This window comes from Psittacula echo (assembly GCF_963264785.1).
Source record: "Psittacula echo genome assembly, chromosome: Z".
NCBI lineage: Eukaryota > Metazoa > Chordata > Aves > Psittaciformes > Psittacidae > Psittacula > Psittacula echo.
Window position 1 is genome coordinate 50,982,198 of NC_137742.1, and position 13,382 is coordinate 50,995,579.

The window sequence follows — 13,382 nt, forward strand, 5'->3', positions numbered from 1 at the left end:
TCAGAAGTAAATATAAATCTAAACTACATGAAAATAGTGGCAAATTTTCTCTCTCGAAACAACTTGTGTCACAATATCTTTATGTTGAATCTTTTTATTTTTACTGTGTTTCATCCCACATATCATTCACGTTAATTTTGTACTAAGAAAAAAACATCAGATTCAGCATTTATATTCCAAAATTGAGACAAAACAGATTTCAGTCATGTTCTACAGTTATGTAATTAGAAATTGGTCTCAATAGGTAAAAAAATGATTAATAATCAACAATGATGAAGAGAGGAAAGATACAAAACATATCTGAACATAAGTATCAAGTACATAAAATATTAGTCTGGATAACTATGTATAAATATTGGTAATTAATGTTACTGTTTTCTCACGCAGTAGCTCATATAGACTGTCCCTCAATAACCTATTATTAGGTTAAAGTTTTATTTTCCCAGATAAGATCATTTCATGTACTTCTTTGGTTAACAAGACGTACGCTTTTTTAGAATAATCTAAAAAGTAAAGAGGATCAGTAATTGTAGATGGATTAAAACCTTCATCCACCAGTCGAAATTTTTGTTGTTTGAATGTTCCAGTCATTTCCATTTTATCCTGTAGAAGAGAGAAAGATTTATTATTCAGTAGAACTTCTTGTTTTTTCCTCACATTCACATTTGTTTTTGAAAATCTTTCTTGATGTAAGGTTAATACTGTTATTCCTTTTCCATTATCCTGGAAAACTAGAACTTCTGCGCTGCTACGGACCAGCCTGAAGATGTGGTGGAAAAAGTTTACAACCCTTTGCTTTCTGCATTGCTGTGTAGCATTTCATCTGGTATAGCTGCAGCCTGCCCAGGACAATCTAGCTTCCTCATTTGTGTGTGCTTATAAAACTATACATTGTAAAGAATCTGAGAGTAAAAACTGTCATTATTAAGAACTTCCTGGTGGAACTCAGGAAATTCTAATTATTGTCACCTTAAATAAAGGCTTTAAAAAGTCACATATGTAATCGACCATACTCATATTCAGCCAAGTCCCAATAGAGGTAGATTTTTACCATACATCTTGTAATGTTTCAAGCTTCTTTTCAGTGTCACTGTGTCCCTTGGAAAAAGTAGCGGGAGGCATCTCTACAGAGACTCTTTTATCTTCGCTACCACTTCTCAGCCACACTTTCTGACCTCTTTCCATTGTCTTCTATTCTGTTTTTACATATTTAGATATATGTGCAAACAATCTCTGAAAACTAGAAATTGAGAGCAATTGCATCTACCTGCTTTAGTTGGTCTAAGATCTGACAACTTCTAAAGTATGATTAAATGTCAGACAAGAACAACAGGTTTTTGTCTTTTTGCTTTGAGCCTCCACCACTACCTTATTTCTTGGTTAACGACAGCAGTACCAACAGCAATTCATCTGTAATGTAGGCATTTAAATCTAATAGAAGTTCTAGATACTTGATATACAGGCTACATCCAAGAGTCAGATTCCTTTTGGCCAGCATAAAGACTTTTTTGTACATCTGTATAACAATAAGTCTGGACTAAGTTACCATGATTTTAGTCAACCTCTGACTGGCCCATTGATCCGACTTCCATCATTTCTCCTTTCAAATAGCCATTATTTTTTTTTCATCTTCAGACTTGGGAGGCTTGCTTCATAAGCACCTTCAAAACCATTTTTCTTTTTGCCTTTGTCATTATGCTTTTAGAACACCAGAAATGAAGATGCATGACTGATGATTATGGTGGTGACAATAACAAAGTACATTTTTAATTCACCTTTTCAATTTACCTAGTACCTTTTCAAATGCTTTAGCTTTTGTCATTAGTGTCACTAATGTCAATGAAATACTATTTTATTGTGCACAATCAGTATCTCCTGCTTTACCTCTACATCTCTCTTTTCTCATTTCCAGTTAATAAAATGGATTTCAGATTTTTTTCCAGATGCAATTTCCCACAGTTTACTAATCTGTATCTTTTTGTTTTCCCATGGTCATGCTTCTAATCTCCCTTAATCCTTTTGTACTGTCTCTGTCTTTACTCATTTTTACTCAATTCCTCCCATTTTAACATAATCTGCAAATTTTATTGATTTTTTGTGTAATTCCTTTCCCAGGGCTCCATTAATGAAGACAGCAAATAGGACCAGATCTAAAACTAATCAAGTGATATGTGAACAAGCACTTTCAGTTACTCACTTAGACATCTCTGTGTTCAGATGGCGTAGAAGTTCATGTGTTCTGTGCAATAATGCAGCTTACCTGAACTCTCAAAAAAAGAGGACAAGCATAACTTGGTAGATAGGTCACTACTTGCTTATATATTTGCTCCAAATCCAACAATGCATTCAGCTTTAGAATAAGAGAGGCCATTCCTGCTTTTCCTTCATGATCTGGGAGGAAAAAGTGAGATAAGAATTTTAAAACATGTATGAAGTTGACATTTTGGTGATGAACCTTACAAAAAAGAACTGTAATGCATCAATAGAATGACAGTCATATATCATCTTCTGTGTTTTAATAAAGCTAGAAGATTATATTAATATATTATACGGTATTACATATATTTGGAGATCATTCAAGTGACTGATTAAGCAATAATGCTGTAAATGAGTTAGGATTCCCATGCTCAATATTAATAAAGGTGAAAAACATCAACACCATTCTTCTCTCAGAAACAAGAGGGCAGAGCCTCTTTCCTGGATATCCTGGGTGCAGCAGCAGTCATTTTTCTCCTTCTTAGTAGCTGGTGCAGTGCTGTGTTTTTGACTTTCAGCCTGGGAACAGCGCTGATAACACCGATGTTTTCAGTTGTTGCTAAGTAATGTTTACACTGACCAAGGACTTTGTGAGTCTCATGCTCTGGCAGGGAGGAGGGGAAGCTGGGAGGAAGCAGAGACAGGACACCTGACCCAAACTAACCAAAGTGGTATTCCATACGACAGCACGTCATGCCTGGCATATATACTGGAGGCAGTTACCCGGAAGGGCTAGATCACTGCTTGAATCAAGCTGGGTATCGGTCGGTGGGTGGTGAGCGGTTGTATTCTCTTCCCTTGTTATTTCTCTTATCATTATTATTATTGGTGGTAGCAGTAGTGGTTTGTGTGATACCTTAGTTACTGGACTGTTCTTATCTCAGCCTGTGGGAGTTATATTCTTTCTATTCTCCTCCCCATCCCTCTGGGAGCAGGGGGAGGAAGAAAGGGCTGGGGGAGTGAGCAAGCAGCTGCATGGTTCTGAGTTACCGACTGGGCCTAAACCATGACACTGGATCAGATAATTATGTCTTCTCTTCAATTTTAGCCTTTCTCTCTTGCCATTATCTTCTCTCAAAACTGTGGGTCTGAATGTCCTTAACACAGAGAGAGATTACAAGTTCTTACTCGTTTATGTGGAAAGAGAGAGCATTGTGGATCTATGGGTGTCGTGGTTTAAGCCTAGGCCATAAATTAGAACCACGCAGTTTCTACTCCCCACACCCCCCCACAAGAGGGATGGGGAGGAGAATCGAAAGAATGTAACTCCCACGGGTTGAGATAAAAACAGTCCAGTAACTCAGGTATAACACAAAGCACTACTGCTGCCACCAATAATAATAATGATAAAGGAAATAACAAGGGAAGTGAATACGATACCGCCCGCCGGAAAAGAGCCCGACAGAGAAGAGGGCGTGCCCTTCCGGGGAACTCCCAGTTACATCCCCGGGCATGACGTGCTGTGGTATGGAATACCTCTTTGGCTAGTTTGGGTCAGGTGTCCTGTCCCTGCTTCCTCCGGGCTTCTCCTCCTCCCTGGCAGAGCATGAGACTCACAAAGTCCTTGGTCAGAGTAAACATTCTGACCAGCAACTGAAAACACTGGCTTTATCAGTATTATTCCCAGGCCGAAAGTCAAAACCACAGCACTGCACCAGCTACTAAGAAGGAGAAAAACTGACTGCTGCTGCTGAACCCAGGACAATGGGAAAGATCAAAATCAGAAAAACATAGAAGCAATGAACTTCAGCAATCAAGCTGCACACTTTAACCATCAGCTAGTAATAATGACAGAGACATTCTGCCAATGTTATCTTTTGTCTGCTTTCTATATATATATAGGTTTGGGTTTTGTTTTGTTTTGTTTTGTTTTTTGCTAATGCTACAAAGTCTGTAAGGAACTTGGTTTGTGTGTGTTTAACTGCATATCAAGACAGTCACATTAACAGGGTAGGAATCTGCAGGTAAGACTTGTATAGGAAATGAGAAGCTCTCATATTTTCGTGTCTGATTTTCAATCAGTCTTCTTTATTATGATCTTTCTTATTGTGTGGCTTTAAATTAGAGGTGATACCTTTTTCACATTTTAAACTCTTATAATTTTGTGGTGGGTTCAGCCTGCATCCAGCCAGCTTCTCACTCACTCCCTTCTCTTATGGAATGGCAAGAGAATAGAAGGAAAATAAGACTGATGTATCAAGATAGTGGCAGTTTAATAGATAAAGCAAAAGTTACGTGCAGAAGCAAACCAAAACCAGGACTTCCTTAGTTATTTTGCATTGTCAGGCAGACACAAACATCTTATCCTCTTCCTTTCCCCGGGCTTTTACAATTGAGCATGGCATCATCTGATATGGAATATCCCCTTCGTTAGTTTGGGCCCAATGTCCTATCTACATCTGCCCCTGATTTCTTGCCCGCCCCAGCATACTCGCTGCAGGGAGAAAGCCTTAATACTGTTCAAGTTTTTTTTTAGTGATAGCCAAGCATTGGTAAGTTATCAACACTGGTTTAGCTACTCATGTAAAGCATAGCACTATACAGACTCCTGTAAAGAAACTTGTCTTTAACCTAGACAGATATAATAAACATTTTAGGAAAAGATTTAGCATGAAGTCTTGGGAAACGGGAGAGGTGCCTGAGGACTGGAGGAAAGCAAATGTCACTCCAGTCTTCAAAAAGGGCAAGAAGGAGGACCCGGGTAACTATAGACCGGTCAGCCTCACCTCCATCCCTGGGAAAGTGATGGAACACCTTATCCTTGATGCCATCTTAAGGCATGTCAAGGATAAGAGGGTTATGAGGGGCAGTCAACATGGCTTTACCAAGGGGAAGTCATGCTTGACCAACCTCATAGCCTTTTATGAGGAAATAACATTGTGGATGGATGATGGCAGAGCGGTGGATGTGGTCTACCTTGACTTCAGCAAAGCATTTGACACAGTCTCCCACAGCATCCTCATAGCTAAATTGAGGAAGTGTGGCCTGGATGATCAGGTAGTGAGATGGACTGCAAACTGGCTGAAGGACAGAAGCCAGAGAGTTGTAGTCTATGGGGCGGAGTCCAGTTGGAGGCCTGTATCTAGTGGAGTGCCTCAAGGGTCAGTATTGGGACCAGTATTATTTAATATATTCATCAATGATTTAGATGAGGGAATTGAGTGTACTGTCAGCAAGTTTGCTGATGACACTAAGCTGGGAGGAGTGGCTGACACGCCAGAAGGCTGTGCTGCCATCCAGCGGGACCTGGACAGGCTGGAGAGTTGGGCAGGGAGAAACTTGATGAAATATAACAAGGGAAAGTGTAGAGTCCTGCATCTGGGCAGAAACAAACCCCAGGTTCCAGTATAGGTTGGGGAACGACCTGTTAGAGAGTAGTGTAGGGGAGAGGGACCTGGGGGTCCTAGTGGACGGCAGGATGACCATGAGCCAACACTGTGCCCTTGTGGCCAAGAAGGCCAATGGCATCCTGGGGTGTATTAGAAGGGGGGTGGTCAGTAGGTCGAGAGAGGTCCTCCTTCCCCTCTACTCGGCCCTGGTGAGACCGCATCTGGAATATTGTGTCCAGTTCTGGGCCCCTCAGTTCAAGAAGGACAGGGACCTGCTGGAGAGAGTCCAGCGCAGGGCGACTAAGATGATGAAGGGAGTGGAGCATCATCTCCCTTATGAGGAAAGGCTGAGGGAGCTGGGTCTCTATAGTTTGGAGAAGAGGAGACTGAGGGGGGACCTTATTAGTGTATATAAATATATAAAGGGGGAGTGTCATGAGGATGGAGCCAGGCTCTTCTCAATGGCAAACTATGATAAGACAAGGGATAATGGGTATAAACTGGAACACAAGAGGTTCCACTTAAACTTGAGAAGAAACTTCTTCTCAGTGAGGGTGACAGAACACTGGAACAGGCTGCCCAGGGGGGTTGTGGAGTCTCCTTCTCTGGAGACATTCAAAACCCGCCTGGACACATTCCTGAGTAATCTTATCTAGGTGTTCCTGCTCTGGCAGGGGGATTGGACTAGATGATCTTTTGAGGTCCCTTCCAATCTCTAACATACTGTGATACTGTGATACTGTGTGATGAATGGGAATCAAGCTCAGATGTTCTCATGAAAATTAACCTTATTTTTCTTCATTTTCTTTTTGACCTTGTCCTTGGTTTTGTAATATATCTGTTTACAGATTTTTTATGAGGATAAGTGGAAGGTAAAATAATACAGAAGAATGTCATCATACACTTTCCCTTAGAGTTACTTTGCCTACAACTCTGACCTTGTTGACATTTTATTTTGACACATGGATGTGTGGATTTTCCATGGTTGTGAATTTAATAAATCTTTAAACTTTAAGTTACATTATGTAACTATAGAATATTTTGGGCTGGAAAGACCTTTAAGATCATTGAGTCCAACCATTAACCCAGCACTGGCAAGTCCACCACTAAACCATGTTCCCAGGCACCACATCTCCACATCTTCTCATATTCATGTAAGGTTACTTTTAAAAAATACACATTACTGCATGCACATAAAAATGCATGATTCATTGGCTCGTTCACAATCTGGTGGTATTTTCAGTATCTCTATGTACATTTTTGTTAGGTTTAAAACATGAAATAAAAGAGTTATGAGGTTTAACAAGTAACGCAGGAGAATTGAAACATACAGCTGAAGCTTTTACCTGGCACAGATACACCATACACATTTGCTTCTTGTATGAAGTCCAACATTACAATGATATCAGAAACTTCTGTAGTTGCAACATTCTCCCCTTTCCATCTAAAACACATTAGAAAATAATTTAGCCCCATGAAAGCATATGGACACCTCTTCTTGAAAAAAACATTACCTTTAGTAGGAACTCCATTCCTTTCAGACTAACACCACCTCAAATTTGTTCCCACTTATCACACAGGTATGTTGATCTGACCACCGAAAGACTTGCAATTCAAATGGTACTGGATATTAGCTATTACTATAAATCACAATGAAAGCTGATCATAATCTGATATAATAGTTTTCAAAATTTTGATGTGTATCTAAACATGTAAAATGTGACCAGTCTTCCGTATTTGATAACTTTTTTCCACTTCAGTGTCCAACTTCATTGCTCACAGCAAAACCATCACTTGTTACTATGCTGATTGGAAAGACTGTTCAAAGAGTTAATTCCTACAAAACATTCTGGAAATGAGCTATCCAGCTCTACAGGAACACTTTTTTAAAAATTAAGCCCCTAATATCCACTATAAGATCATTACAAACTACATCACAATAATAAATAAATAAAAAATAAATAATAAACTGAACACTTCAGGCTGAAAACAAATAGAATAGTATTATTATATTCTGCATGTCCATTTTTTTTTTTTTTTAGTCAAGAAATGTGAAAAGAAACAATGATTATACCTGAAGGTATCTCCAATTCTGTCCCAAAAATAAAGAAAATTCTCATGATCTTGAACCATTAGATCTCCTGTATTAAAATAAAGATCTCCCTTCTTAAATACCTCACAGAGTAATTTCTTTTCTGTGTGTCTCTTATTGCCAGCATAACCAAAGAAGGGGTTCTTCGCATTGACTTTGGAAATGAGAAGACCGGCCTCACCTATACAGAGAAGTTGAAAGGATGTAAACCTGGGATATCATTGCACATTTCCTGTACTTTACATTAATATTAATTTGGTACTAATGATTTTACAAGACCAGGAACCAAGTACAGCAGGGTTCCGTAGATAAGACCCAAAAATAACAACTAACTTTTTCTACTGCTTTACAGTTCCTGTAGTCACCTCTACATGCAAGGTGACCATACAGACACAGTACCATATTGTCTACTCAAATTCCTAGTCTTTTATATTTCTTCCTGATGACTCATCATTGTTCTCCCAGAAATGTCATCTATCAATTATAAGTTCACTAGTAGGTTTACTAACCTCTCAAAGTGCACCCTTCATATTAATATTACGTCCCACTTCCCACACCTCACTGAATTTAGAGTGCTGAGTCTGAACTTCATCCTACTGAAAAAACAGTGTTAATAAAAAACAGGTATTCAACCCAGGCACTAAATGCCTGTGTAGTTTCCTTTCTGAAGTTCTGAGAACAAGCCTTAAGACCTTTCATTGATGTGATACAGCCTCATTGTTTTTCTGTTATGCATGTAGAGTATCTGGATATTAATTTGCTGGAAGTGGAATAGTATGAACTTCATAACTTTTTGGAAGCACATTCTGAACAATGAAGTTCAAGACTTACGTTACTTTGTATCAGAAACAAGAATTGTAAATACGAAAACATATAAAAATAAAAAAGCATCTAAAGATATGGAGAATTTTTACTTTCAGACTGCCTCCTCATAAAAGAATATGTGCCTTTTTTCCCATAAATTGGTAGTGTTTAAAATGAAGGCATTTAGTTCACTGGCAGTGTCACTGCAGCCATGATGCTCTGAAGATAAAGGGCATTGGTGCTGGTTGGTATAATTGGAAAAAAATTAGACCAGCTGTCTAATTAGAGAATGTGTTCCCCCCACAGGCTAGTCTGCCATCCCTACAGATAATTTCCTATAAAAATTCATGTTTTGGGGACCATATTTTCCTGAAAGTGTCCATCTTTGATTAAGACCTATTAGAGAATCTCTTAACTCTTTTGAAAAATATGCTTCATCTCCCTGTTAAAACTGTCTGCCTGACCTTTAGTATGAGTTTTTCTTGCTTCAGCTTCCAGGCATTAATTACAGCTACTATTCCACAGTACAACAGAGATGCTTCAGTATCTGATAAACACTTTGAAAATCAGTATAATCAAGAGATACCAGATGTTTGATAGGTATTTTGAGAGCAGGCTACAATCAAGCAAAAAAACCCCTAAACAAACAACAACAAAAAAACAAACAAACAAACAAACAAACAAAAAAAAACCACACAAAAAAAAAACCTCTTAAGAAACCCCCAAACAAATATAAGCTTAATCAACTTGTTTAGTTAGGAACACTTAATTTTTCACCAAAAAGCATTTGATTTAATTGACCAGTTTTTCTCGCAGAACTCTGAAGCAAACATCTCACTACGTTAACTTCCTTTAAAAATGAGAGATGTCATTATCTACATATTCAGAGATAATACCACATCATCACTTTTGAACGTTGCTCTTCTGTTAATATATTCCAGGATCTCCTAAATTCTTCTGGTGTCAGCACTAGAATGTTTAATAGTGTTCTACCTTAGATCAAAATCACATTGCTTTTGTCAGAGCAAAGAGTAATAGTTGATGTTGGCAGAGGACAGTAACACAGTAACGGGGTTCCTTAAACAAAAATTATCTGAAGTACTTGTATTTCAATCAAAGGCCATTATATCCTATTAAAATACATACTTACCTTTCTTAACTTTTTCACACCAACCATGCTTATTTCTGATTGGTTCATCTTTGTGGAAATCATACTTGATTAAATCAAATGGGAAAAAGAGCTAAAAAAGGAGGGAAAAAAGGGTAATCAGTTATTCATCTACACAGCGACATCTGGTGGCAGCAGGTATAAGCATGGAAACTTTTACCCCAGTCTTGCTCATCTAAACACAGAACGCAGTTTCATTTAAAACTAAAAACACTCTGTACGTAAATTTACACCATTTTCTGGAGGTAAGCAACATCAAAGAATTTTATAATGTTGTAACTTTCAAAAATACTTGATGAAGATATAGAACTGTAATTTTCTTGATTTTTTTAAGAGTAATTTATGGGATCCACCTATCAGTAGAAAAGCCTACACAAATCAGGATAATAGAAGCATACCTGGAATTTAACGGACATTTAATGGTGGTACCTGATATGAAAAGTATTCTTGGGGTCTTCTGGCACGTAAAACAACTGGCAAAGTAAAGACCTAAATCTCCTTACAAAGGGAAATATGCTTACTGCTGGGCTTTACTGTTGCTGACCTAGCCTCAGTTCTTCCCTCAAGCTTTCTCAGGCTGGTTTATGGTGGGAAGTCTTATCACAAGCGTCAACAGAAGGATACATATTCCCATGCTATTTGACATGGTCATGTAGCTATTCATGTTCCACAGTTACATCAGCGCTAGTTCTGCATTTTTCTGAAATATTGTGAACACTTGAGTCCTGACACTGCTAATCTAACTGACTTCCTGGTCATGTTTTACAACTAGCCTTCCTCTTGTATATGGATCAGCAAGCATGTGGCTCTGAGTAAGCTGAAGGAGACAGAAAGATACTCTTATCAACACTAGAAACTGCAATACTGTTTTTCTCCAACATAGAGGGTCTGAATCTTATTTCACTTCATTTTTCTACTGTGATATAAATCCAAATAAGACCTTTGAAAGACACTGACAGGTATCATATGCCTGATTCTACATGGACCACTGTGTCTGCAGTTACCATCCAAAGGTTTCAGTTTGCCCAGTCTGGGATTCTGATTTCCCTTTTCAAAAAGAAGTGTATCAGCAATCTATTTAACGACAATTTAAACCAAAGGTATACAATTATCTTCTCCTGGAGAAATCCTGGCAATCAGAGAAAACAATTTTAAAAACATAAATATGCACCTGCACTCCTCATAATAAAGAAATGCGATATAATTTAAGGATGGTGATGTGAAAGTGAACGAAGGGTAGGATGCTAAAAAATAAAACCCCCTTGCTTTTCTGCAACTAATTTGGATGAAGAGTTGCCTAATTATTTTATCTTAACTTGAAACATTGCTGAAGCTATATCACATAATTTTGTTTTCAAGAAAGCCTGAATAAATAGCAACTTGAATCAAACATTAAGCACACAATACTGGCTTCATGTAGACAAACTTATTTGACCGAGTCTTTTCAATGTGTCTTCCTTCTACCCTAAGTCTGAAACAAAAAGATACTCTTAATACTTGACCAAAGGAACATGGTCATAGCATGTGAAATCAATTAATGATCCAAGAATTTGACACTTCTTGAACAAAGTAAATTTTTGTGGTTTTTTTTCCCTAATACTATAGCATTTACCAAAGTCAAGAACTTGAGAGCTGAAACGCTCACCATAATTAGAAAATAACAATATTATTATTGATGAACAAAATGGGAGATATTCATAATAAACACAAGTAATTTTTTCTTAACAGTTGTTTCTTTTGGCTGTCTGCATTAACTTGCTGTTCTTTTTCGCTTTTTTTTTTTTTTTTACACTGGTATTTACTACTGTAATAGGTTTCATATGACAGATCAAATGGAATGTATAATATAAGTAATTAGAATGAAATGCTATAAGACATTATTCTGCTATTTTTGTTTGATTATGTCTTGGTTTAAGCCAGTCGGCAAGTCAGCCACGCGGTTTCTACTCCCCCCCCTCTCCTGGAGGGATGGGAAGGAGAATCGAAAGACTGTAACTCCCACGGGTTGAGATAAAAACAGTCCAGTAACTAAGGTGTAACACAAACCACTACTGCTACCACCAATAATAATAATGATAAGGGAAATAACAAGGGAAGAGAATACAATACCACCCGCAGAATGAGCCCAACCGAGCAGAGAGTGCCCTTCCAGGTAACTCCCAGTTACATCCCCGGGCATGACGTGCTGTCGTATGGAATACCTCTTTGGCTAGTTTGGGTCAGGTGTCCTGTCCCTGCTTCCTCCCAGCTTCCCCTCCTCCCTGCCAGAGCATGAGACTCACAAAGTCCTTGGTCAGAGTAAACATTCTGACCAGCAACTGAAAACATCAGTTTTATCAGGACTGTTCCCAGGCCGAAAGTCAAAACCACAGCACTGCACCAGCTACTAAGAAGGAGAAAAAGTGACTGCTGCTGCTAAACCCAGGACAGATTAGAACAGAAGTGTACCCTGTTCAGTTCCATTTTTATCTGATCATTCCTTCAGATCTCAATAGGTGTATCTTGTCAACATATCAGCCTGTATGATGTAGTATGCTATTATAAATACTCATAAACTTTAATTTAGTATCTGAAATAATCTAAAAATTGAATTGCTGAGCCTTTAGTTAATGTTGCTGCAGATGTCATTTAGTGGCTGCAACTTTAGTGTATGTACTATGCCTATTCCAGTTAGCTTTTTAAAAGAATACTCATGCAAATACATAATTAAAAGGAGAAAAACCCACATATTACATTAGACAAGCATGATGAAACTATTCCGATATACAATGTGCAAACAGCTGTCTCTGTGGAAACAGCTTTCTTTTCATATTAAATACTAGAAAATGAAAGCATCAGAGCAAAGCATTTAGTCTGGGTACAGGCCTACATTTGGTTATCTCATTTCAAATTTTTGAAAAAGAGGGTCTGAGCTGTTGAAACGTTTCACAGGGTACTTCACTCATCCTTCATAGTTTTAATCTAAATTTTACTCCCTGAAGAACCATGTAAATGTATCAAACAAAAAGCATCATTTATGTAGCTGAAATTTAAAATGAACTAACCTGTGACATTGTTGTCTATTACTATGCTACCTGGATGTTATCTGGCAACAGCATCCCACCCCTATACACCCTTTTTTTTTTTTTTTTTATTGACTGGAAATATTTGAGGTTAAATATTGTTTCGAAAATAACTCTGAAATCCCTGAAATTTCCATTTATAGTGAATGCTTACAGACCCTTCATCACAGGACAAAGATAACAAGCTATTACTTTGCATGTAATCATTTTAGAGACAAATATTGTTGAATTCTTTAGGAGAACATCTGTTTCCAAAACAAAGTGTTACATGTAACAATTCTAAGCATCATAAAAAAGTGAAATGCAAGCAAAAAAAATAATTCTGGAGCATAGTTTCATCATATCTTAAAAAAGCTTTTAAAATATACTTGTAATACTTTCTTATGCTTTAAAGAATTGATGTATAGGTCCTCTGTACAGTTGTTTTGTTTGCCAAAGTAAACAAAACCAAGAAAAATACTTTTAAAAGTCATGCTTGATACTAACTGAATCATCACATACTATAATAAAATACCCTGGAATACGGTTGAAGTACCTTGGATTATTTTAGTTCAAAACCAGTCAAAAGAGCAGAAACAACACTCATTTTCCTTAGCCAATGAACTTAAGAGTTTCCATTGCTTGGATTAAGACATTCCAATGTTTTTCCTGTGAGTCCAGTTTTCCAGGGT

General features: G+C 37.7%; 1 protein-coding gene across 1 annotated transcript in view; it reads right to left on the minus strand.

Annotated features, from left to right (window-relative positions):
* Nucleotides 1-426: 426 nt before the first annotated feature.
* Nucleotides 427-13,382, minus strand: part of SLC27A6 (solute carrier family 27 member 6) — a gene marked incomplete at both ends in the record, with an annotated part of 41,526 nt that continues 28,570 nt past the window's right edge. The window contains 5 exons of the mRNA XM_080637115.1: nt 427-603; nt 2,261-2,391; nt 6,932-7,029; nt 7,660-7,858; nt 9,632-9,722. Of these exons, the coding sequence (XP_080493241.1) occupies nt 427-603; nt 2,261-2,391; nt 6,932-7,029; nt 7,660-7,858; nt 9,632-9,722 (696 nt within the window). The remainder of the gene's footprint in view (nt 604-2,260; nt 2,392-6,931; nt 7,030-7,659; nt 7,859-9,631; nt 9,723-13,382) is intronic.